The 26,269-nt window shown below is 41.5% G+C and overlaps 2 protein-coding genes across 5 annotated transcripts in view; one reads left to right on the top strand and one right to left on the bottom strand.

Moving 5' to 3' along the window:
* sv2 (synaptic vesicle glycoprotein 2) overlaps positions 1 to 11,634 on the top strand; it is a 71,254-nt gene extending 59,620 nt beyond the window's left edge. For both annotated transcript variants that reach the window (XM_043680552.1, XM_043680551.1), the window contains 4 exons: positions 3,029 to 3,168; positions 7,020 to 7,115; positions 7,484 to 7,643; positions 8,683 to 11,634. In XM_043680552.1, the coding sequence (XP_043536487.1) occupies positions 3,029 to 3,168; positions 7,020 to 7,115; positions 7,484 to 7,643; positions 8,683 to 8,866 (580 nt within the window). In that variant the 3' untranslated portion in view covers positions 8,867 to 11,634. The remainder of the gene's footprint in view (positions 1 to 3,028; positions 3,169 to 7,019; positions 7,116 to 7,483; positions 7,644 to 8,682) is intronic.
* A 10,426-nt stretch (positions 11,635 to 22,060) lies between these two features.
* LOC122542598 (cytoplasmic polyadenylation element-binding protein 1-like) overlaps positions 22,061 to 26,269 on the bottom strand; it is a 115,659-nt gene continuing 111,450 nt past the window's right edge. For all 3 annotated transcript variants that reach the window (XM_043680548.1, XM_043680550.1, XM_043680549.1), the window contains 3 exons: positions 24,331 to 24,425; positions 24,161 to 24,241; positions 22,061 to 23,688 (listed from right to left, as the gene is read on the bottom strand). In XM_043680548.1, coding sequence (XP_043536483.1) covers positions 23,578 to 23,688; positions 24,161 to 24,241; positions 24,331 to 24,425 — 287 coding nt within the window. In that variant the 3' untranslated portion in view covers positions 22,061 to 23,577. The remainder of the gene's footprint in view (positions 23,689 to 24,160; positions 24,242 to 24,330; positions 24,426 to 26,269) is intronic.

Raw genomic sequence — 26,269 nt, 5'->3', positions numbered from 1 at the left:
GTTTTGTCGTTTCTAGGCAACCCGCTACCCCAGTAGCTGTAGCACATGTTACCTTGTGTCTTATTGAGAGCACTTGGTGCTGTCTCTGCTAGCTTTTACTCTCTTAAAGGTACAGTACACCCACATCTTCATAACGCCTCCCCCCTTAAGAAAAAAATGAACCAGCATAATGAAAAGATAGCTTTGTTTTCTCTACATTTTAAACACATTACCCTAACATACAGATAATGTTGATATAAGTCCATCTTAACTTCTTCCCGTGTACCTGTGTCACATTAATAAAGACAAATCTTGTCTAAATTCTATCAGTTAAATCCACGTTAATGCATCTGCAATTACATTCGTCCGACCCGCAACATGTATGATTTTTAAATTAAAAGTCTGTAACATAAGACTCCAATGAAATAGTCTCATATTCTTGTCTTTGAAGCGTTCTAAGAATGTAAGCAGATTGTGGTCAGTATACACAACCATCTGCGACACATTGTTCGTGACACACACATTAAAATGCTGTAAGGCCAGTACCAAACTCAATAGTTCTTTCTTGATCGTGGAGTATTTCCTTTGCTGGATGTTGATCATCTTCGAAAAGTAACCATCTGGCACTTCAATCCCATCCTCATCTTCCTGTAGGAGTACAGCTCCAACTCCAATGTCACTAGCATTGATGCCTTCTTTAAAAGGTTTTGAAAAATTTGGTATACTAAAACTGGTTTGGCGTTTAATATTGATTTCAAATGGTCGAATTCCTCCTGGCATTGTTGTGTCCACCGAAACTTTGTGTTCCTCTTCAGCAAATCGGTTAACAGTGCAACTACACTGCTGAAGTTTGGAACAAACTTCTGATAGAATCCACTGAGTCCTAAGAATCAAAGCACATCTTTCTTCAAGGTTGGTCATGGAAATTCCTCGATGGCCTTCGTCTTTGCGTTCCATGGGGTCAACCTTCCATGACCGATGTTATGTCCCAAGAACGTCACCTCTGTTTTCGTAAATTCTGTTTTATTTAAGTTTATCACCAGTTTTGCTTCTCGTAGTCGTGCAAAGAGCTCTGCCAACTGTACCCTGTGATCTTTCCAGGACTTACTAAACCGACTGTACAGTTTGTTAACCCAGCCACAATTGCGTTCATGAGTCTTTGGAATGTGGCGGGTGTGTTCTTCATTCCAAAGGGCATCACTTTAAACTGATATAGCCCATTTGGGATTACAAACGCAGAAATTCCTTTTGCCATCTCTGATAAAGGTACCTGCCAGTAACCACGCATTAACTTGATGATGTAACTGGCTTGTCCGACTTTCCAAATACAGTCCTCGAGTTGGATATGAGTCCGATTTTGTAATGGCATTGACCTTCTGATATCCGCGCAGAATCATTGAGTCCCGTCCGGTTTGGGAGCTAAGGCGATTGGTGAACTCCACGCTCTCTGTCTTGGTTCGATGATGTCCTCGTCAAGCGTGGCCTCCACCTCCTTCTGAACCCATCTGACCTTGAAAGGATTAAGCCGATAGCGATGTTGTTTTATCGAAGCAATGTTTCCTACATTTACTTCATGTACAATAGCATTAGTCCTCCCCATCTGATTCTTACATATGCTGCAACCAATCTTCCAACTGTGTTCTATGCTCCTGACAGTTAGCTTATTAGACTATTCCACACCTCAAGAACTTCTTCATTTTTTAATCTATTTTGAGGCACCTCAAAATCCATATCAAATAGATTTGATTCCTCATTCTGTAACTAACACCTCCATTTTCTCCAGTTCTTTCTCTCTAGTGTAATACAGTTTCAGCATGTTCACATGACATACCCGATACCTTTTCTTTCTACCTGGCATCTTTTCTAAATAGTTCACCTGACTCAACTTTTTCTCAATTTGATAGGGACCACTAAACTTGGCTTTGAAGGGATCTCCTATCACTGGTAACAGTACTAACATGTTATCTCCTCGGGAAAATGTCCGAGTCTCAGAGCTTTTATTTGCCACCTGCTTCATTCTACACTGTGCCCTCTTTAGGTGCCGCTCTCTCTCTCTCCACCTTTGTTTATCTTCTAACTCCATTTTCCTCAATTGTTATTTTAATTTTTCTACCTCTATTGCACTTATCTGTTTCTCTGAAACACCTGAGTGTTTGAGTAATTCCCGTACAATTTTAGCTTTACTTTTGTCCTTGGTTAAACCCAAATCGAACTAATTTGCTAATTTTAAAAGTATGGCCTTTTTCTTTCCTTCTAAATTTTCTTGAGAATCATCTTCAAAGTTCAGAACCTCTTCAGCAACTTTAAGAGCAATTTCTCTTTCTTTTAATTTAATCAACCACAAGACACCAAAATTAAACAAATTGTCTCACCTCCATTTTATTTAAAGATCGAGGACCCTAACCTGCAAGTGTTTAAACAGCTAGGATTTTTCATACACCCAAATATATTCAAATTTGTCAAAACCAATTCAAATCCCGAATTGGTGCTGTCACTGCTAGCCTTTATTCTCTTAAAGGTACACTACATCCACATCTTCATAACATTCCCATGAGCCATTCCTGGGAGGTGAGGTTGAATAGTGCGTGTGGTCAGGCTGTTACCTGGTGGAGGCATTGGTGCCAATACTAATCTTCTCCCTGCCTGAGGCCTATGTGTGCATGTACTGTCGAGATGCCTTGAGGAGGACAGACAAGAGGGTCATTCAACTCTACCACCTACCCACTGCACTCATCATTGATTCTCTGAGAGATCAGCTATCCATCAAATGGCCTCCTAGTATAGATTCCTCTAAGAGCAGGGGTGTTCTCAGCAATGTCCTGGGTGATATTTTCATCTGAACCGTCATGGTTGAAACATTGCTGTTTCTGGGAGCTTGCTCTGCACAGGTTAGCTGACACAGTTCCTGGCTTGCAATGGTAACTACACTTAAAGCAGCACTTTCTTGACTCAGGTTATGGTAGGGCCCACATAAATCCGAGTGTGTTTATGTTGGCCTTTGGAATTTAGGTAGCTGGTTGACTGTTTTCTCTTATTCCCCTTCTTCCAGGTATTATGGTCTGTGGATGTGGTTTCCCGAGCTTCTCAAACGGATCGAGATCGGAGGTGGTTCTGCGTGCTCGAGTAATTGGAGCAGCTCCAGTGAAGGAAGTGTGGAGAATGTCACTTGTTATCCAGTGAAGACAGTGGGTGAGTGTCATCTTGAGTTTGATTCTCTCATTCTGGAGTCCATCTGGGAGGAGGAATTTGATCCTTTTCCAATTAAAAGTTCATTTGTCCAACCCATTTCATCTGGAAGCGACTCAGCTATTCACGTTTTGAGTTTTCATTTCTGAGATATTCTTAGTGCAGATTCAATCGAAATAATGTGTGGCTGCATAGTAGACTATACTGCTCCCAGCATCTCATACAGAGTTTGAATATATCAGGGGCTTATTTACAACAAATGCATGGAAGACATAAGAGGTTTAAAGCATGGATACAGGCCCTTCAGTCCAACTTGTCCATGCCGCCCAGTTTTCGCAATTAAACTAGTTCCATTTGCCTGCGTTTGGTCCATATCCCTCAATATGTATCCCATCCAGTTGTGGACTGGGAAATTCCTTTGGGACTTTTAGCAGTTCCTGAGCGGAAGTCCTCACTGGGCTTTACCCATGTTCTTCGATTGAGGATCAGAAACTGTCTTAACGGTGGGAAGCGTATGTTCCAGTAAGCTCTCCCTGTGGGTTATGCTCTCTTAACTTTGAATGCCTCTTCCCTCATGCTCTATCTTCACTGCAGAGGTCAGACATAGTGCGAGGACATATCTGCGGTAATATAATTACAGTTTCTTGATGTATTCCATCCTGCAATACACACTGTAAAGGGTATTGTGTCTCTTCAGAAAGTGATCTTTTGGGACACAAGCAGATATTTTCTAACCAACTTGTTCAGGGATGTTATTACACTCCTCTGGAGAAGTGGGACTTGGACCCGAACCTCCTGACTGAAAGGTAGGGACATTACCACTGTGCGACAAGAACCCCCTTTAGTATTGTTAATGTCTGTTTAATCATGTTGTAAAATTTGTTAATGTTTTTATTTAAGTTCAAGAAAAAACAGGTGGTGGCTATTAATTGTATGGGCAGCAGCAACTAATGTATGGAAGGAGCTGTAAGACAGCCTAGATAATCCACAAAGGAAGGTCGTCTGTTGTTTCTTTTTTATCCCACTATTTGCTAGGATCCAAATTGACAAGTATATGACCACAAAATGTAGGGGCAGAAACAGACCACTTAGTCCATTGAGTCTGTTCCACCGTTCAATAAAATTATGACTGTTCTGATCATTCTTGACTCCATATACCTGCCTTATCCTCAAAACCCTTAACTCCCTTATGATTTAAGTATATTCAGGGCTGAGACAGACAGATTACTAAGTACTCAGTTTTGACGATCCTCTACGATAAGAAATCAGAGATTCACTATCCTCTCAAAAAAAGAAATTCCTCCTCACCTTGGTCCTAATTGGGTGATCTCTTACTCTGAGAGTATGACCTCTGGTCCTCGAGTCTCCCCCAAGGGGAAACAACTTTTCACCATCTATTGTAAGTTCCCGAAGAATAGAATCTCTACTGTGTGGAAACAAACCTTTCAGCCCAACAGCTCCACATCGACTTTCTGGAGAGCATCCCACGCAGACTCATTCCCCTATCCTATACCTGTAACCTTGCATTTCTCATGGCTAATCCATCTAACTTACACTGGACACTATGGGCAATTTGGCACGGCCAATCCACCTGACCTGCACATCTTTGGACTGTGGGAGGAAACCGGAGCACCCAGAGGAAAGCCACACAGACACGGGGCAAATGTGCAGACTCCACACAGTCACCTCAGGCTGGGGTTGAACCTGTGTTCTTGGCACTGCGAGGCAGCAGTGCTAACCGCTGAGCCACCGTGCTGCCACTGCATATTTTTCAATAAGGTCGCCTCTTATTGTTCTAAATTTCAATGAACACAAGCCCAACCAACTCAACCTCTCCTCAAGGAAGTCCTTCCTTACCTGGAACCAATCTATTAAGTAATTTGTGAAATGACATGGTAAGTGGAGTGTGGGAGCAGCAAGTGACTGAATCCTAAGATTCCCAAAGCTTTTTACTGGGATTCAGTGAAACGTCATGTTGTTCCTGCTCCTATTGTAGACTGATTGATAGATACATAAGCTAACAATTCAACTCTTGCTGTATTGTGTGATGCAATGATTGGAGGTGATGAGCAAGATGGATCTTTTGGCCTTTATTTATCTAGTAATTCCCATGTTCAGGTTATGTCTGGCATCAGCTGCAGTGTATAGCTAACATTGCTGCTGTGACCCTGACCGCCAGGACTATGGTCAGTCAGGATACTTTCATACCCTCCTCACTTCAGATATTTTTCAGGAATTGTCTTGCAGTCCATATTTACACTCCATCATTTTCAGTCTCCTTATCCCTTCCTGTTGGTTCTCCAGACAATAACTGAGCTTGGGTAGAGTTTTGTTTTGTAAATGTTGCATGGGATATTAGAGGAGAAAGTGAGGTCTGCAGATGCTGGAGATCAAAGTTGAAACTTTATTGCTGGAACAGCACAGCAGGTCAGGCAGCATCCAGGGAACAGGTGATTCGACGTTTCGGGCACAGGCCCTTCTTCAGGAATGAGCAGAGAGTGTTCAGCAGGAGAAGATAAAAGGTAGGGAGGAGGGACTTGGAGGTGGGGCGTTGGAAATGTGATAGGTGGAAAGAGGTCAAGGTGAGGGTGATAGGTCGGAGTAGGATGGAGGCGGAGAGGTCAAGAAGAAGACTGCAGGTCAGGAAGGCGGTGCCGGGCTGGAGGGATCCGGCTGAGACAAGGTGGGGGGAGGGGGGATGAAGAAACTGGTGAAGTCCAAGTTCATCCCCTGCGGTTGGAGGGTTCCCAGTCGGAAGATAAGACGCTCCTCCTCCGACCGTCGGGTTGTTGTGGTTTGGCGGTGGATGAGTCCAATGACCTGCATATCCTCGGTGGAGTGGGAGGGGGAGTTGAAATGCTGTGCTACAGGTTGGTTGGGTTGGTTCGTCCGGGTGGCCCAGAGGTGCTCTCTGAATCGCTCCGCAAGTAGGCGGCCTGTCTCCCCAATATAGAGGAGGCCACACCGGCTGCAGCGGATGCAGTAGATGATGTGGGTGGAGGTGCAGGTGAATCTGTGGCGGATATGGAAGTTAGATATTAGAGTCAGCTTTTGTGGCCTTTGGGCAGGATCAGGTTTCTGCTCCTGAGAAGTGACAATGGACACTGTTCATCTAAACTATCCCAGGTTCTTTTTCATTATGTTTCTTCTCATTTTTCTGAGTTATCCCTGTAAGAAATGAAACTCTTGTGTACCTCACAGCACTTCTGCCACCTAGCCTGACCATGAGTAAGGCAAGATCAGTGGATATAAGGTAAAGGTGAAATAACAGGATAGGTTGCACAGTATTCCATAATTATTGGAGGCTTTGGCCTACACTGCTATCTATGCTTCTCACGGACCCCCTCCTCATTCCAAGGGAGAACCTCAATATGAGGATGACATTCCCAACTCCAGAGTTAGGGATCCTGGGAGGACTCCACAGACCCTGCCACAGGCGAGGCTGGGGGTAGTTGAAGAGTTGAGTAAAATGGGATGCTCAGGTTTCCACACGCTTCTTTTGATGTTTGTGCTTTGCCTTCACTGGGGCCTGGCAGAGATGGCTGCTGCCTTTGGACCTGGGCAGGAGCTTCCCACCCATGCTATCAATATGCCTGTTACTACTCCACATGCTCGAACAAAATAGTGTGTATATTTTGTGGGGCTGATTAATCCCTTGTTCCTTTGTGCGTTTGTCCCTGTCGCATTTACACACACAACCTTTGGAATAACCAGCAGACTTTTAAAAAAAAATGCCATCCTCAGGATCTTTTACATATGGAATTGTGCAATTAATTTTGATAACTTTCACACCTGCTGTTTCCTTTTCTTTCTGGTTTGAATTTTAAAAGTGATTTGTTTCCTTTGTTTTGCAGTGTATAAAGAAGGCTTTATAATTGCTGCTGCCAGTCTTCCTGGTAATATCTTCACTATCTTACTGATGGATCTGCTGGGAGGCAAATTTCTACTCTGTGAGTACCAACCAGGAAGAGCTCAAGAAAGGGAATAGAATGGAGAGATAGCCCAGTGTGAAGAGCTGTTTATTATTCAGAGCAGTAGTGTCTATTAAGAATATTTGCTCTTATTTAGCGCCTTCCACCTACCTGCACATTATCAAAGAATCATTAACAGGACAGTACTTGCTGCATGTACCTGTTCCAATTATGCATCACCAAAAGCAGACAATTAAATTATTAGTTAACAGGTTTTACAATACTAGTGGTCTTGTGGATCACAGCCAGTAATATTGCAGTGTTGTTATTGACTGTGTTTTGAAGAGTAGATGACTAGTTAACTTGGCAAGTTGGGTGTTGATTATTTACTTATTCTCTGACCTTAGGTGCTAGTCTTTTTCTGTCAGGAATCTGTGCATTTTTCATCTGGCAAGTGAAGACCAAAACGCAGAGCTTGATAGTGTCCTGTGTGTTTAGTGCCATCTCAGTTGTTGCTTGGAACTCACTTGATGTCATTGGGTTAGAATTGTACCCAACTAACTTACGGTAAGTTACAGTTTTAAAAATCAAGAGGGAGTCTACTCCTTGTATTCCACCTTCTCAAACATTTGTCTATTGTTCATTATAGGGATGAGGTAGAAAATAATTCCAAGTATAGAGAGAACCATTGTACTGGGAGAGTTTTATTGCAAGAATGAGACTGATCAGAAACCTACTATCATATTCCTAGTTCAAAGCATGCATCAGAATGAGCCACACTTGAAATCATATTGATTGCATATTGACTGGCTTTATGCTGTGGACTTAAATTATGAGATCTTCCCATTTAGTTTCTCATTTGTGTTTTATAATTCCTTACTCTTAAATATCAATTGATAGGGGATTGTTTAATATCTGGAAGGAAAGTTTACATGACTCTTAATGCATGGAGGAGAGTACTAATCATGGAAAATCTCAAGTTTCGTTAATTTAGGGCAGATATGAGCCACTGAGCAACAGTACCATCTAGTTTGAAGGATTGAGGGACATTTTGATTCAAGTTTGCTAACAATGAATTGTTTTTAAAGTTACCAGATTCTTTAAAATAATCTGCCCGATTGGAAAATATTTCATTACACTTCCATAAAGAAATTCTTAGTCTGGATTAAGTTAGTGGAAAAATAAAATGTTTCATTCTAAAAGTACATATTTGTATCTCCTGTTGAGCCCCAATGTGAACCACCTTTCTTGACTATTTAATGCAACCCATTTCCCATAGCTCCTAACCTTGATTATGCTGAAGCTGTTCTCAACATTCCATAGGATATGTCTTATTAATAAATACAACTATATATGATAAGTTTATAGGCAGCATGTTAAATATCTGTGCCCTTCCCATGAAATGTTAATCTATTTATACAAGACAGTGGCAAAGGAGGCCATTTGTTTCTTTGACAGTGTACTAACTCTGCCATAACTATACTTGAAATTTTGGTTTAGAGTTTCAAAAGTACAACTACACCACTAAAATGTTTAGAATTTTAGTACCTTTATGTGGAAGGATTTTTAATTTAAAATTGAAGAAATAAAAACTGTCTCTCAACAGGTCTTCTGCACTTGGAGTTTTCACTGGTATCAGCCGCGTTGCCTCCATTTTGGGAAATGTGGTGTTTGGCCAACTGGTTGACATGAACTGCAGTGTGACCATCCTCATGGTTGCAGTAATATTTTTCATCGGCGGTCTGGCATGCTTCAAATTACCTAACACTAAGCACATTGAATTGAGTTGAGAAGAAGAGTTGAAGTTACTGGAACATTTATCATTGGTGCCTTTACCTATGTAAGCGTTTAACCCATCAACTCCAATTTGTCCTTTGCTTGTGAAGTGTACTGGAATGAGATGCCGTAAGCTCGAAGAGGGAATATGGCCCTATTTATGAAGGGTAACTGCAAAAGACGACCAATACGAATATTTTGAATAGAAACAAATTGTTGACAAACGTGGCTACATGAAGCATGCACCATAAAATAAGGATCTTCTGCTGAGATTCAAAAAAAACCTCACTTGTTACATTGTAAACTCAAAATGCCATGCAGTTTGTGCTTACAATGACAACTTTCAGGTTCAGATCATGAAACTTTGTGATAAGCTCCTTCCTCAGTTTGTACTTTGTTCTTCTGTTGACCTCCCACCATAAATAGGAAGGGTCATGGCTCATGTAGTAACTCTGAATAGATAGGGAGTAAAGACAACGTGCATCTGTTACACTTTGAAAGTGAGACAGTCTGACTAAAGGATCAAGTTTTCTGAAACAGGAGCTATAGTGAACTTTTGTTGAGAACATCATTTGTCTTACGAACAAGGCTGGCCCTATTGTGCAATATTTACATGTTTACTTCTAAGCCATTTGGATTCTGTACAGATTCAAAATGGGCAAATACCAAAATTGTGGATAATCCATATTGAGGATTGCAATAGAGTGAGAATGAAATCTGCACAATGATAAACAGATGCACTAATGGAGAGTTATGACAACACATTGTCATATTTTTAAAACTCTGCTGGATTGACCAATTTGAATTATGTAATCCCTCACCCTCCCTGGCTTGCTGACCTGGGACATTGCTTAGGCAGGAGCGTAGTTTTGAATTAATTTTCTGATGCCTCCATAGCCCTCCCCCCACCCCTCAAGTGTTCAGACTTCAATTTCTGAATTACTCAGTCATAATCTCTCCTATCCTTTAAAAGGAACTCAAACCTGTGACCAGGCTTTTGGTCATTTAATTTGTGGTAGTGTCCCTACCTCTAGGCTAGATAGCCAAGTTCAAATCCACCTGCCCTGCAGGTGGGTAACAACCCGTCCAGTTTGATTAAAAATAATTGTGATCACCCGTCCAAATCTTGTGGCCATGTTGTTTGATGTATTTATAAATGCAACATTAATAGATACTAATTTCAAAAACATTGCACATACACAGGCACTATGAACCAGACCAGATCTCCTCATATTAAGCTAGCCTAGACCCTAACGTTCTTAGTTTAAACAGCAAATGTGAACTGCTATGTTCCAGCTGCAATTTGACTGGTCAAACATTAAGCAAGAGAATTTATTCAGACACTATAGTTAAAAAAGGAAGAACAAACTAAGAAAAACTTATTGGAGAACTTAACAGAATAATACAGTAACTATTACTAATTAACTTTCAGTATAGTAACATCCCATAAACACAACCCTGGCAAAAAGGCAAATTTGGAAAATATTTTCACATGCAACACCTGCAGTAGGAAAAGAAACCTCAGCTTCTTGCTGTAACTGACCAGGGGGTGTGTGTGTGTGTGAGAGAGAGAGTGAGTGTGTGAGAGAGAGGAAATTGCTGTGACTTCAAAGACTCCACCAAGACTTCTGCTGAAGCTAAAAGCTTAAAAAAAAACCCAGGTTCAGGAGAGCTGGATACGGCCACCCAGGCTTTGTGTTGTTCCAAATTTAAAAGTAAACCCCAAGGCCTCAAGCTATTTATATTCCCACATACTCCCGGTCACCTCTCGTTCAATCTCTCAAGACAAAACACACTTCTTAAAGACACAGCTTTATCACAGTGCTAGGCCCCAAACTCGAGGAAAAATACACTTGCATAAATGTTACAATAGTTCCAGGATACCAAACTAGGGTAAAATTCTCAACCTAGCGCTTCCTGCTGAGCTGAAAAAAGAATAGGAATAGGCCACTTAGTCTTACCAGTTAACAGAATAGGCTTGAGGTACTGTGACCAACCCAGTTATAGGCCAACTGTACTTTTAACCTGAACCCTAAAACTCTTGATTCTCTGGTCAACCAGCAAGCTGCCCAGTTCTCCCTCAGCAAGCAACCACCAACACCTCTCAAAAGAAACACCTTTCAGCACTGCTCCTGTCAAAAGCCCCTTTGCCAACTTCTCCCCTTGTGTGGAAATTTAAAACTGTGGGCATAACGTAAAAGTGGGAAAACCCTTTCTAAATTGTCCCCACAGTTCTAAGTTTCCATACGGGGAGAAATTGGCAAAGGGGCTTTTGACAGGAGCAGTGCTGAAAGACTAGGTGCCATAAACATGAAGGAAAATATGACAGGAAGGGCGATTTCCTTTGAACAAGGGAAACAGCACATTTAATTTCAAATGCAGGACAAACTATTGCACAGTAACCTTAAACTATATTTAGTAAAGCATTCACCTGAAGACTAAAGCTGTTCATAATTTTTTTAAAAAAGGCAGTACTGCTATGGGACTATTGTTTATTATATGCAAACTAGATTTGGTTTTTGGTCTAGTGAAGAAAAAATGATTTTTATTGGGGAAATGTATCTGTACTAATCAACACTGGTACTTCTACATTGAATAATCAAATAAGTTCTCATTGAACTTTTCAGACATTTCTACTCAGGAAAAAAATAATTGAGTGGTGTAGCACCCAAATCTTTAAAGTAAAAGTGCCTTAATTCTTACCTATTCTATCTTTATATTACTTTGATCCTGACTCTGGAATTTGCAACATTCCAAGAATTAAAAAAAAACTTCCTCCTGATGCTTCTGACTTGTGTGTTTATAAAAGAGAATCAGAAGAGTGATTATGGGCTTTCCAGCAAATGATCATTAACTCTTATTGCCTTGTAAAGGGCATTATTGTGATGCAATGATAAAATCCCTGCCTCTGATGTAGGAATTCACACTCAATCCCACTTCAGGATGGAGCAGAGAGGTGCGAGAGACCAGGATCATCAATTAAACTTCATTGAATTGCTGGATTCCCTATAACTCCCAGTGGTTGACATAAATGGGATGTATTTGCTGAATCAGTTCAGGAGGGCAGCCAGAAGTCAAATCACATTCCAGTGAGTAGGAGTAACTGGAATCCTTACCTGATGGACATGGTTAGAGTACAGTAGCTTTTTGTCATTCCAATTATATACAACTGGTACAGTAAATATGAGTGTTCCTCCAGGACTACAAAGACTGCACAAACTACACAGGGTGACAGTGCATAAGAAGTGCAAAACACACAAATTAGAGTAATAAAAGAACAATTAATAGGCATTGTACTGGCAGCAATTCAAAGACGTGCAAAGAATTTCAGATGGTGTGTGAGATCATACCATGTAAAGAGCCTGGTGGCTTGGGAGAAGAAACTGTGCATGGTCTAGCCATGAGATACCATATGCTCTGGTATTTTCTACCAGATGGCAGGAGGAGAAGAGTTTGAGGGAGGGATCTTCAACAATACTTTTATCCTTTTGGATGCAGTGTGTGGTGAGGGAAGAGAGATCCTGATGATCTTCTCCGCTATCGTCACTACCCATTATAGGGTCTTACGATCAGAGAAGGTACAATTCCTGAACCAGGCAGTGATGCAGCAGCTCAGGATACTCTCAATGAAACCTCCGTAGAATGTGGAGAGGATGGGAAGTTGGTTTTTCCTCAACCTACGCAGGAAAGAGATGCTTCTATGCTTTCTTGGCTTCAGAGCTGGTGTTGGGGGAACCAGGTAAGATTCTCCACCAGTGGACACTAAGAAATTTGGTGCTGTTCACTATCTCCACAGGGGAGCAGATGTCCAGCTGTGTGGTTGCTCCATGCCCTCCTAAAGTCAACAACCATCTCTTTAATTTTGTCCACGTTCTGAGACAGTTGTTGGCTCTACATCAGTCAGTTAGCCACTGCACCTCTGTGTTGACTGGTCATTCCTGATGAGACCCACTAGTCATATCAGCAAACATGTGATTTGAGCTACGAATCACAGCAGTGTGTCAGCAGGATGAACAGCAGTGCCCCCCCCATCCCCCGTGCTCAGTGTGATAGTGTTGGAGATGCTGTTCCTAATCTGGGCTGACAGAGGTCTCCCAGTCAGGTAGTCCAGGATGCAAACCACACAGGGAAGTATTCAAAAGTCCAGCAGACTCAGTTTTCCAGTCAGGTGCTAAGGAATGTTAAATGCAGAACTGAAGGCTCTGTACAGTAGTCTTGTGTAGGTGTCCTCTTTCTCCAGGTGGGTGAAACCAGATAGAGAGTGTGGTGGAAATGGCATCAGCTGTTGAGTTGATGCATTAATGTTATTTTACAGATTACCATTTCCCAAGTTTAGCTATTTAAAACCTCCCATTTGCCATAGTGCAGTTTGTACTCTTGCCAGCAAGATTGCCAGTTAAGCCTGTGAAAGTGACCCTTAAAGCATTTATTGTCTATAGAACCAAAGTCTACAATAGTACTTGATCTTTAACACAAGATGGGTTTCTATAACTCCTAAACTTAAATAGGCAGCAAATAATTAAGTAACTTGAGCAACAGTTAAGATATAAGTCGAGACAGGAGAAACTATACAGTCCACAATTGTGGACAGCAAGTGCATTTCACAGATCCCAGAGGGGCAATTAGCTTGGTGTGCTGATCTAGCAGCTCGTGATGGCAGCATTCTGCAGACTCCTTCCTCATCTTCAATCTGGAAGGGAGTTCAGGCAGCTAAGCACTTGAACAGGCTTTTAGTCGAAATACCAGCCCCCATCTCGATCAGTCAAGAGTGGGGTGCTAGAAAAGCACAGCAGGTCAGGCAGTATCCAAGGAGCAGGAGAACATTTAGGGCATAAGCCTTTCATTGATCACACTACTTACCCAAACATGAGGGGACAGGATGGTCAGCTCTCTCTGCTCATTACTTTTTTTTAAAAAAAAGTAACTTTTGCCTCATGCAGAGAATCGTTTACTAGCCTTTACCAGATACTTGCAAGAGGTCAAAGAAAACTCCATTCTACTGACAACAATAGCAACAAGGCAGCTGACATTTTACCAGAGTACAAACAGCTGCTCCATAGCATGAGGCCACCACCTCTATGCCTACCAGTAATATTTGTGATTTACGTGGAAAGAAATAGCACCTTTTGGATATACCCAGTTCAGAATATTTGGTACTAGCTGAAACACTAACACTAATAAATATTTCACATCTAGAGAGAGTGTTAAAGTGATTACATTTATCCAACTTTTGCAATCTTCAAATTTCCATACAAAGTACTGTACCAAAATGCTGATATTGAAGTTCTGATCAAAAAGACGGTCAGTAAAGTCACTCTCGTCCTACCAGAGGGCAGCACTCTAACAAGAAACAATTGGTGGTGGTTTCATCTGGAAGCAATCTTGTCACAAAACAAGGGGAGGGATTCAATTCATGCATTAGTGTTACTCGAGATAGCAAACCAGCTGGCTAGTCAATTGGATGGGTTGCACCTGAACAAGGCACATTCAGTATCCTTGCTGGGAAGTTTGCTTGTGCTATTGGGGAGGTTTAAACTAAATTTGGCAGGACATGGGGCACATGAAGTCAGGAGCAAGGTCAAATCAGATTTAGAAAGAATACCAGGACAGTCCAAAATGGAGAAGATTTAGGCACATGGGTGGACTGAAGTTAAATTGTATATTTTTAATTCAAGACGTTTAACTGGTAACTTGAATAAGCTTAGAGCATTGATCAGAATTGGGAATGATATTGTTGCAATCAAACAGTTGAAGGGAGGGCAGGACGACGACATCAAGATTACAAGGTTATAGGATTTTTTTCCAGGCAGGATTGGGTGGGAAGGGGTTAGAGAAGTATAGTAAGAGGTGGGAGGCATGACAAAACTACAGTGATTGTTTCTCAATAGAAGACTAAGATCTACCCAGATAGCTTCCATTTAAAAAAGTTACTTTGCTAAGATTACATTACAGGTCTCCCAACAGTCAGAGGGAGATGGAGGAACAGATATGTCAGCAAATCAGAAAAGTTGAGTTGAAGAAGGGATTTTAACTATTCTAAAATTAACCAGGATCAGTTTGAGAGAAAGGATTAGACAGGATGGCACTTTTAAAATGTATCAAGGATAGCCTATTTGCTACTATGTAGGTAGCCCTGAGAAATGGGGCAGTGCTAGACCCCGAAGAATGAAACCACTTAATGGTACCTCTAATTCCCAAATCCTAATTGGGAACTCCCATTGGGGCGACATGGTGGCACAGTGGTTAGCACTGCTGCCTCACAGCGCCAGAGACCTGGGTTCAATTCCTCCCTCAGGTGACTGACTGTGTGGAGTTTGCACATTCTCCCCGTGTCTGCGTGGGTTTCCTCCGGGTGCTCCGGTTTCCTCCCACAGTCCAAAGATGTGCAGGTCAGGTGAATTGGCCATGCTAAATTGCCTGTAGTGTTAGATAAGGGGTAAATGAAGGGGTATGGGTGGGTTGCGCTTCGGCGTGGACTTGTTGGGCCGAAGGGCCTGTTTCCACACTAAGTAATCTAATCTAATCTAATAATGTACTTCTTAAGCAACTCCTAACATTTTGAAGGGTTTTTTTGTAAGGCATGAAACTCTCTCCCTCAACTTGCTGCCCATTCTCAAGGGAAAAATGCTGGTCCTGACTTACTATCCTTAAAAGGAGAACTCCCATTCTATCTGCAAGTAGTTGCTCCCGGTGTTTGGCAGATGTCTAATGATATTGAAATTGGCCTTCCCACCCCCACTTTAAATACTTATCCCTTTCCATAAGGACATAAGTGAATTGAAAAGAGAGTGGGCAAACAGTTTGGGATAGCAACCTTTGAAGTTTCAAAGTCATTATGGAAAGTCATAAGGTTAAGTATCTAAATTGGGAGTGGGGGAGAAGGCCAATTTCAATATTAGACAGCTGTCAAACAGACTGGGAACAACTACTTGCAGGTAAAATAGGAGTCATGTCTTTTAGACAGTAAATCAGAGCCAGCATTTTCCTTTAAGAGTGAAGGGTGGGTAGCAAGTCAAGGGAACCCTAGATGTCAAGGGAAAGCACAATAGTTTCATTTAAAAGTTGGGTAGCATGCATTACAAAAAAAAGGGAGGCCCTTCAAAAAAAATTTAGGGTCACTTAAGCAGCAAATTAGGAGTTGGGGATTAGAGGGACTGTGAAAAAGGTAGGATTAAGGGTTGGAGGAAACCAAGTTATTTAATATTAAGAGTAGAGGATTACTAGGGAAAGAACAAACCTGGTAGACTAAGGGCAATTGGTGCATGGTGCCAGAGGCTAGGACTGGCAGCCAAGTGTCCCAGGACTTACATGTTTCATGTGATAGAAAGGAACGTAAACAGGTAGAGGAATTGCATTACTGGCAAAGGAGTATGTTACAGCTGTACGGAGGGAGAATACAGAGGACTTATGCAGGAACACAGTATGGGTAGAATGAAAAATAGGAAAGGTGAAACCACAATGCTGGGGGTGTACTACAGGCCTCTCAACACCCAAGAGACAAATGTATACAGATTTTGGATAGATGCAAGAATAGCAGAATTGTGGGTGATTTTGGGCAGCTTCCCCCATATTGACTAGGACTTACTTTGTGCTGGGGGCTTGAATGGTGCAGAATTCGTAAAGGTCCATTCAGGAGGGATTCTTGACAATATGTAAACAATCCAACCAAGGAAAGGGTTATACTGGACCTGGTTTTGGGAAAAAAGAGCCTAGCCAAATAAGCTAAGTTTCAGTGGGGAAGTGTTTTCTAGTGACCTGTAATACTGCAAGTTTTACCAGATTCTCATGGATGGGGTAACAGTAGGCCAGTAGGATCCTGGGTAAAGACAAACTACAATATTAGGCAGGAACTGGAGAATTGATTGGAGGCACCTGGTTGAAGTTAAATCTACAAAGCTGACATGGGAGTATTTAAAACAGCAGTTGAAAAGTTCAGGAGCAACACATTCCTGTGAGAATGAAGGTTAGGTATAGCAAGTTACATGAACCTTGCATGGCTGGGGATTTTATGACCTTGATCAGAAAGAAAAAAGGTTTAGGACGATGGGAACTGATAAGCCCTTGATGTAAGTAAAAGGAAAGAATTTAAAATCAGGAATTACAAGGGCTTAAAAAAGTCATGAAAAGTAATAGAATACAGATTAAGGAGATTCCCAATACTTTACACATACAAAAAAGGACAGTCAGGGAAGGGGTTGGCCTACAAGGACAAAAGGAGTGATTGTGTGGAACCAGAAGAGGTAGGCCATGCCTCACTAACTTGAGTGTTTGAGAAGGTGAAGATGATGGAGGGAAAAGCAGTTTGATATTGTTACATGGACTTCAGTAAAGCCATTGACAAGGTCCCTCAGACTGGAACAAAATGTGCTGGCAAAATGGTTACAGAACTGGCTCAATCATAGGAGACAGGGTTGCACTGGAAGGATGCTTTTCAGAACGGAGGATTGTGACCAGTGGTGTTCCACATTGCTAGGACTTCAGGTACTAGGGGACACAGGTTGAAGGTTCAGGTGGAGAGGAGTTTAAAATGTGAGGTAACTTTTTCCACAAAGGGTCATGAGTGCCTTTAATGTGTTGCCAGAGGTGGTGGAAGCAGACAATAGCAGCATTCAAGAACAGAGGGAAGAGAGGGATATGTATCCTAAAGGAAAGACAATTTTAGTATGGAAAGGCTAAATGTGGTGGTGCAGGCTTGGAGGGCTGAAGGACCGGTCCCTTAAATTAGAAACCCTACAGTATCAGAACAGGCCATTTTTGGCTCAACAAGTCCACACTGACCTGCTGAAGAGTAACTCACCCAGATCCATTCCCCTACCTATATTTACCAGACTAATGCACCCAACACTATAGGCAATTTCGCCTGGCCAAACCACCTAACATACATATCTTTGGATTGTGGAGGAAATCAGAGCACCTGGAGGAAATCCACACAGACAAAGGGAGACTGTGCAAACTTCATAGACAGACACTTACCAGAGGCTGGAATCTAACCCTGGTCCCTGGTGCTGCAAGGCAGCAATGCTAACCACTGAGCTACTGTGCCATATTATTTTTGGCATGGGTGAAGTCTTACATGGATAAGACATAGCCAGGATCTCAGTTAGGATGGTGAGGTTTAGAACAAGATTAAAAAGAATGTTTTTATGGTCATAAAGGTGCATTAATAGCCAGGGCCTGATGAAGCTGCTATGGGAGACAAAACATTGATAGGGCCCTGACAGAGGTAGACATTTAATACTTTGCTTACCACAGGTGAAGTGCCAGATGACTGCAGGATAGGTAATGTGGTTCCTTTGTTCAAGGGCAGCAGGGCTAGGTCAGGGAATTACAGACCTGTTAATCTGACAGTTGGAAAAAAACTGAGGGACAGGATTAATCATTTGGAAAAAGGAGGGACTGATCAGGGGACAATCAGGCCTGTTTCTATGATGACTAACTGACCCCCTCTTTACAACTGTTTCAAAGGGAACTGTAGATTGAGGAGATATTAAACAGTAAATTAATGGCATTTTTTGCCAAAAAACTGCTGAATAAATGCAACAATGGAGCACTGGTGCCAATAGGCAAGTAAAGTTGGGCTGATATTTAAAGCAACTTGTCACCAAAAACATCTCTGCTAAATTTAATGAGATGTCATGGCAACAATGCCAAGAAGAAACCATAGCTAGACACCCGACAGGAAGAGAGTTAATGTGGTCAAAAAAAAAAATCAATGCAGACCCAGAACAGAGCAGCAACCTTCCCTGTCACATGCTGGAAGATCAGACCTTCAAGTGTCACTATTTTAATATACAGTACTTTGGGAGCAAAGCTTAGAGGATGGAGTCACTGTCAATTCTAAATTCTGCTTTATGCTGCAGCTCAAGCATATGGTATGCACTCCAAAAACAAAAAAAAGGACAGTAAATAAAAGTTGATATAATACATTGGCAAGATTGAACAGACACTACGACAATGGCTCAATAGACACTGCACAACAATCACTAGGGTGGGGTGTTCCTTCTCAGTCGTGGTCCAGGACATTTGGGCTCAGACCTTTGGGTGACCATCCTTCAAGGTTGATTTCAGGACAGGCAACAATGCAAAGTGGCCAAGCAAAGCCTGATCGCCAAGTCTGGTTCCCATGAGGATAGCCTCAACAGGGACTTTGGGTTCACACCACACTACAGGTGACCCCACTGTACTACACAAGTGCACACAGACTCACTCGTACACATACAACCCCCACACCCTCCCAGGCTTACACACCTGCACATTCACTCACTCTCCTGCACACAAGTTTATGGGTGAATTTGTATCTGCAGATGTTCTATTTTGCTCAAAAATGGATAACCTACACTCTAATATTCTATAAATCACACTTTATAGAAATATAACCAGTCTGACTCAGGATTGGGACAGATTTAACCTCATTTTTAATGCATTGTCTGAGCAGAGATGGCACCTTTTGTTAGGAAACCTGAAGTTCAGACTTAAGAGTTCTGGAACTTGCATAGAGAACCAAGATGAGCAAACCCATTCTAAAAGACAACAGACTTAACCCAGGTTTACCATTTCAGCTGCATGACACTAAATCTTTTGCTATAAATTTGTGTCTTATGGTCCTACTTAAAGACCTGTTGAAGCAGCGCTTCAAAAGCTAGCACTTCCAAATAAGCCTGGACTATAACCTGTTGAGATTTTAAAAACTTCATTCACCTCAGTCCAACATAGGCTCCTCCATATCACATCTCCATAAGGGAGGGACATGGCCCATTTAACCAATTCCACTCACTGGTGCAGACAGTACTCAAACACCCATTGACTACAAAAAGAATTCTACAGAAAACATCATTCAAAACATCCAATATCTTGACTAACTGCATAACAAAATTCAATAAACTACCATACATGGAGTTGCTGCAAGATTTAGAACAAAGTAAATTTACGACCCAGGCCCTCCAAGCCTGTGCTGATACAAATGCACCTTAAACGAATCTACCGTGGCGTGCGTGTCCCTTCAACGTTTCTCCTCACCTTGAAAAAAGTGACCGCTCGTTACAGAATCGCTCACTCTGGGGGAAAAAGCTTCTCTATCCACCCTGTCTACACTCTTCACAATTCTGTAGACCCCAGACCAGGTTTCCCACCCCCCCACTCCCACCAAATCTCTTTCTGATGAAAAAGATCCTAACCTACTGAACCTCTCTTCATAGCTAGCACCTTCCATACCAGGCAACATCCACGTAAACCTTCTCTGCACCCCTTCCAAAGCATCTATGTCCTTTTGGTAATGTGGCGACTAGAACTGTACACTGATTTGTAGATGCCAGTGTTGGACTGGGGTGTACTAAGTTAAAAATCTCAACACGAGGTTATAGCAAAAATCACAACATTGGAACTGTACATAGTATTCTAAATGCGGCCGACCCAAAGTCTTGTAAAATTTTAATGTGACCTTCCAGCTCTTATGTGCAATGCCCCGTCCGATGAAGGCATATGCCTTCTTGACCATTCTGTCCACCTGTTCAACCACCTGCAGGGTACAATAGACCTGAACTCCCAGATTTCTCTGCTCAATTTTTCCCCAAGTATAGTTCACTCTAGAATGAGACCTTCTGAACTGCATCACCTCACATTTGCCTGGATTGAACTCCATCTGCCACTCCTTTGCCCAACTCTCCAGACTATATTCTCTGGTATGCTTTGACAGTCCCCTATGCTTTCTGCTACACCAATCTTCATGTCATCTGCAAAGTTACTGATCAGACCATCAATGCCCTCTTCCACATCATTTATGGTGTATCACAAACAACAGTGGCTCCAGCACTGATCCCTGTGGAACACCACTGATCACCGTTCTCCATCGAGAAACTCCATTCAACTACTATCTCCTGTTGCTCCACTAGTTCTTTATCCACCTAGCTGGAACACCCTGCACACCATATGACTTCACTTTCTCCATTAGTTTACCATGGGGAACTTTATCAAACATCTTACTAAAGTCCATGTACATGATATCTACAGCCCTTCCTTCATCTATCAATCTGGTCACTTCCTCAAAAGAAGTCTACTAAAGGCACAATCTTCCCTGCACAAAACTATGTTGCCTATTACTGATAAGCCCATTCTTTTCAAAATGTAAATAGATTTTATCCCTCAGTACCTTCTCCAGCAACTTTCCCACCAATGTCAGGCGCAATGGTCTGTAGTGACCTGCAATATCCCTACTATCCTTGTACAGGGGGACATTAACTCTCCAGTCCTCTGGCACTTCACAGGTATTTAAGGATGCTACAGAGATCTGTCAGGCCCCAGCTACTACTTCTCACCTTCCTCAGCAACACTGGATAAATACCATCTGGTCCTGGGAGTTTGTCCAGCTTAATATCATTTTGCCTACCTCAACACATCCTCTCTCCTTACATCAAGGTGATCCAGAGTAAACAACATTCTAGCTCTAATCTCAACATTCATGTCCCTCTCTCAGGTGAGCACTGATGCAAAGTAATCATTGAGAATCTCACCCATTTTCTCAGGTTCAACACACAACCTTCCCTTTTTATCCTTTAGTGGACCAACCCCTTCTCTAGTTACTCTTACTTCTTATAGATGAATAGAAGGCCTTGGGATTCTGCTTGCTAAAGTTATTTCATTTGTGATGATACTTGGATCAAGTTAAAACTAGGAAGGTTTAACAGCTCAGATAGATGGTTTCACATTACCCCCTCATCTTTCAGGCCACTCAAGTGTCAAGTTCACCCTATTTCAACATTCAATACTTCAACTGTTGTGCATATGGTGATTTTATTGACCAACAAGAACAAAGGCAACTCCAAAACATTGCAAATCCTCAGACATCCATAGAACCAGCTTACACCAGAGTGTAAACTGAAATTAAACTCAAGTTAGAAGGCAATATCAGGCCTTAATGCATTAGTGTAATTCATTTGAATTACAGTTTAGTTCACAAAATTCATAAAAACCACTACACAAGAAACTAATTGCAATTTAATTTATAACTCAGATAATAAGACCGAACAGTGAATGATCCCAAATAAATTTTACAAAGCAAAATGAGAGTTCACAAATTTGAATTTATGGTTACTAGATGCCAGAGTTGTTTTTCCTTTAAAGAGCTTTCTATTCAGATAGACCTAGATCAGAAGTTGAAGTGATGCAAATATAAACTGGAATCAAACATTGATCAAAAACAAAGGACTATTTGATCATTTAGAAACCACTCAATTTATTTAGTTTTACCAGTAATACACTAATAGCAATCTGAATCACAGGATATGAACAAAATAAAAATCACTCCACAACATATTATACTGTGAACATCATGGGTTTATTCCATTTGGGTCTTTACTTACAGCAAGTCTGGATGTCAATGGCCAGTATACTCCAGTCATTGGTCATGACCACACTGAAGGATTGCTACAATTTAGTCACTGCAAGTTCAGCAATACATCAGCAGATGGATTACTGGGATGTTTGGCCATTATGTACAATATAGGCTCTTATGCTTCTAGTTTAGAAGCAGAGAAAATTTTTGCACTATACTGGTACATATTAGACATGTTTAACACTATAGTTTCTGCTTTAACAGGGTTTGTGTCCAACATTTAAACAGCTTACTCCACAACTTAAGGTAACTGCAGTTACACCTGCATACCACAGTGAGGTAGAGACCTTACTTAATGTTCAACAGCAGCTGGGCGAGCAGCTAGGCAACAGCTCAGCAAAAGAAAAAAAGGTTAAGGACACTGGTTCTTTGGCACACAGCTTCAGATCAAAAACCACAAGAGTAAAAACCTCAAGTAACTTCCGAGACCCAAGCAGCTGCTCAGCTAGCCTCAGTAATAGTTTCTCATCCTTTAACAGTAAGTGAGCAACTGCTCGTAAGGGGCCTAAACCGGATACTCAACCTGGCCTGGCCATGAAACCCCTTCTGCTCAAGTACAAAAAGAAAACCACATCATCAGTGAGAATGGTGATTAAAAACCTCTACCTACCCATAGTGCAAATTAAAAAGTGCAAAGAACATCTTAACTATGTACAGCAGCTCGAATGTCGTTATTCAGTCCAGTTTCTAATCCGTAAATCCACACCAATGGTTGCAAACATCTTGATTTACAACAATGACCCAGGGTCCATAATAGCAGCCCCAGACACAAAAATGTTAAAAGCCACCAGGAGAGAGTCACTGTTGTGTTTGACTAAAACCTTTAAACAGTGTAAAAAAAACTGGTCAAAAAAATGAAGCCTTAAAAAGGCAGTCGTATCTGTAAAAACTGAGCGTAAAATATTGAATTTGATTGCTAAATAAAGCACTCCACTGCCTTAAGTAAAAAACCGGCTGAATATTCACCAGTATCTGCAGTCCTGATGGGGAAAAAAAATTTAAAGGCACTGTATGGCAACTGCTAGTGGAAAGGTAATGAACTTGCAACATTGTCAAAATGCAAGGAATGTAAAAAAGCCTAAAAATCTAAATGTGAAGCCACTTGCTTCAACACCTTCGAGACCTGGCTCTATCACCTCGGTGCAGAACTTTTGTCTGGGAACTGCTGTGGTGGTCCCCGATACCCCATGGAATTCACTGTGCATAGTGCGATTGTGAATATTAAAACAGCAAATAGCAAGTGCAGGAGTGAACTTCAGTCCATAATCGCTGTTCCCAGTCTGAGCCTTTTCCCAGCTCACTCACTCGACTGAAACCGAAACCACATTTGCTGTGCTTTTAGCTGGAGTCACGGTTCTTTTGGTTACGCATCAATGGACGGTGGTGGCGAAGAACCTCAAGGGAATGCTGCCACTGCCAGCATGAACGACAGAAATATTTGAAGCAGACCTGTAAGCAGCAAGACAACTAGCTTTAGGTAGTTAATATGCAGAATCAATGGAAACTATTAAGATTCAAATTTTCCCACTATTTGTGACCGATTCAAAGCTAAATTTAAAGCTGAATTCAACATAAAATACAAAATTACAAGTCTTAAATCTCAGTGAAACAATTTAGGGTCACAGGGGTTTAATATTCAAGCTCTGTTGCACTAGGTTATCAGATGCACTGCTTGTGTCACTAACCAGAAAACGATAAAAATTCAAATCTGAATCTTATGCTTTTGAACTGACATTCTGAAACAGAAGTCAGATTAGTTTTCAATCTCAAATTTAAAATGAGTACACCAAGCGAAACTTCAACTGCAATACTGAGTGCACCCTAGTATGTTAGGCCACACAGTATGATCTTAAAATAAAAAGACACCAAAAAAGTTCTGGGGATTAATCAAGTTAGTTATCCAACCCAGAAGGGAACTTACTGGATCTCTGCAGAAAAATGGTCCTGGTTGAGCATTGCATGCCTGACACATGGAGTCCTCCAGGTAGGGATCAATCTGCACCTTTAGAACGAGGGAAAAAAAAAGGGACTTTAATCCAAATGTTTGCTTTTGGCAGAAAAAGCACACAGTCTTCAGAACTTCTGACTTACTTTTTTAGTGAATTTTGGAGTCTTTATCTCTACAAAGGCTGCTCCAACAGCATTCAGGTAACTACGCTGGTTATTAAAAGTGACTCGACCAGAACCTAAAACACACAGAATAATCTTAAGTTCAGTTAACCATTCTTAACAGCCAACTTGGTTTCCCAATGTAAATTACAGGCATGTACAGCATTTTGCACAAGTGTGTTTCCAGGAATGGGCCTTTTTATCTGCCCCATTGAAATGGACCTAAAGTGACAAGCTGAACAGGCTCATGAACTGAGTCACAATAAGATTAGATTACATTAGTGTGGAAACAGGCCCTTTGGCCCAACAAGTCCACACCGACCCACCGAAGCGCAACCCACCCATACTCCTAACCTAACACTGCGGGCAATTTAGCATAGCCAATTCACCTGACCTGCACAGCTTTGAACTGTGGGAGGAAACCGGAGCACCCGGAGGAAACCCACGCAGACACTGGGAGAACGTGCAAACTTCACACAGTCAGTCACCTGAGGCGGGAATTGAACTCGGATCTCCGGCACTATGAGGCAGCAGTGCTAACCACTGTGCCACCATGCTGCCCAGAAATATGAGCAGCTCAACCCCTCAGGCTAGAGTTAAATAGTACAAATAAAAGCCCATGCCATTATAAAGTCTTCACAAAAGTTCAGATTCTACCCTACAGCTCAAAATAAGCTCCACTGAAAGCACAAGAACCAATAACTGTATCCAGGATGAATGGTGTTGGAAATGGTTCATGTCAGTTATTGCTGGCTGCCATGTTATTCCATCTCCAAAGCTACTTTGGACTGCAATCCCCATTTGCATTGCTAACATGAACATTGCTGAAGCTATGATATTCAAGATGAACCTTCATGTACACCAACAATTAAGTGTTAAAGGTAATTTTCCTCAGCCAAACAAGTTTACATTTGAATTAGAGGAAAGTGAATCAATTTAAAAAGAAATACAAAAAGATTTAAAAAATAATTCAACTAGATAGAATAGGGTTCTTTGCAGAAGGAACTAGCTGAAAATGTGTTGCTGGAAAAGCGCAGCAGGTCAGGCAGCATCCAGGGAATCGATTCTCCTGTTCCCTGGATGCTGCCTGACCTGCTGCACTTTTCCAGCAACACATTTTCAGCTGCACTTTTCCAGCAACACATTTTCAGCTCTGATCTCCAGCATCTGCAGATCTCACTTTCTCCTGCAGAAGGAACTATACAAAGAGTGTTTTACAAAGCAAAAGATGATATTTACATTCAGACCAGAAACCCATGGAGGAAACAAAATGATTCAATTAGCCACCAATTCCCCATAGCCAAAAAGGACATTAATTAATATGCTAAATATTGTTCTTGGGTCAGCCAAAAAAGTGGTATTGCTAATCATTACAAAATTCATATTTACACCACATTCCACTTACTCTGTGGCTAATATCTTACAGGTAAAAATAGTAAAGCTGTAGCCCTAACAGGCCAACCTAATCAGTTTGCTGTATTCTCTGCTAATGCTCAGCTTACATTAAAGTCAACTACAAAACAGCTAGATATAAAGTAGCTTTAATCCAGAAAGTACTGCAGATGAAAATACTCAAGCGGGTCAGGTAACAACTGGGGAGACAAACTGAGTTAACATTTCCTTTCAAAAGTAACTTTAAATCAGAAGCCTAAAATTTTAATTTTTGTCCATAGATGCTGCCCAACCTGAATTTCCAGCACAATGTTTTAAATAAAAACCTTTATAGGCAGGGCTGAATGCAGTAGTTTTGAGGACAAGACAACCTTTGCAGATGCTTTCAAAAATGTTGTGGTCCAAAGAAAGCACAGACTAAGAAATTGTAGCAGTTTCCTATGTAACTAAAGCATAGTATCCTGCTTACAGTATAAACAATTTGCATTGTCACAAAAAAAGCCACACAACTTGACTAGATCAAGTAGAA

The sequence above is a fragment of the Chiloscyllium plagiosum genome, chromosome 40 (genome assembly GCF_004010195.1).
Source record: "Chiloscyllium plagiosum isolate BGI_BamShark_2017 chromosome 40, ASM401019v2, whole genome shotgun sequence".
In the NCBI taxonomy this organism is placed as follows: Eukaryota; Metazoa; Chordata; class Chondrichthyes; order Orectolobiformes; family Hemiscylliidae; genus Chiloscyllium; species Chiloscyllium plagiosum.
The sequence above is the reverse complement of the archived record's forward strand: the minus strand, read 5'-3'. Positions and strand labels throughout refer to the sequence as shown.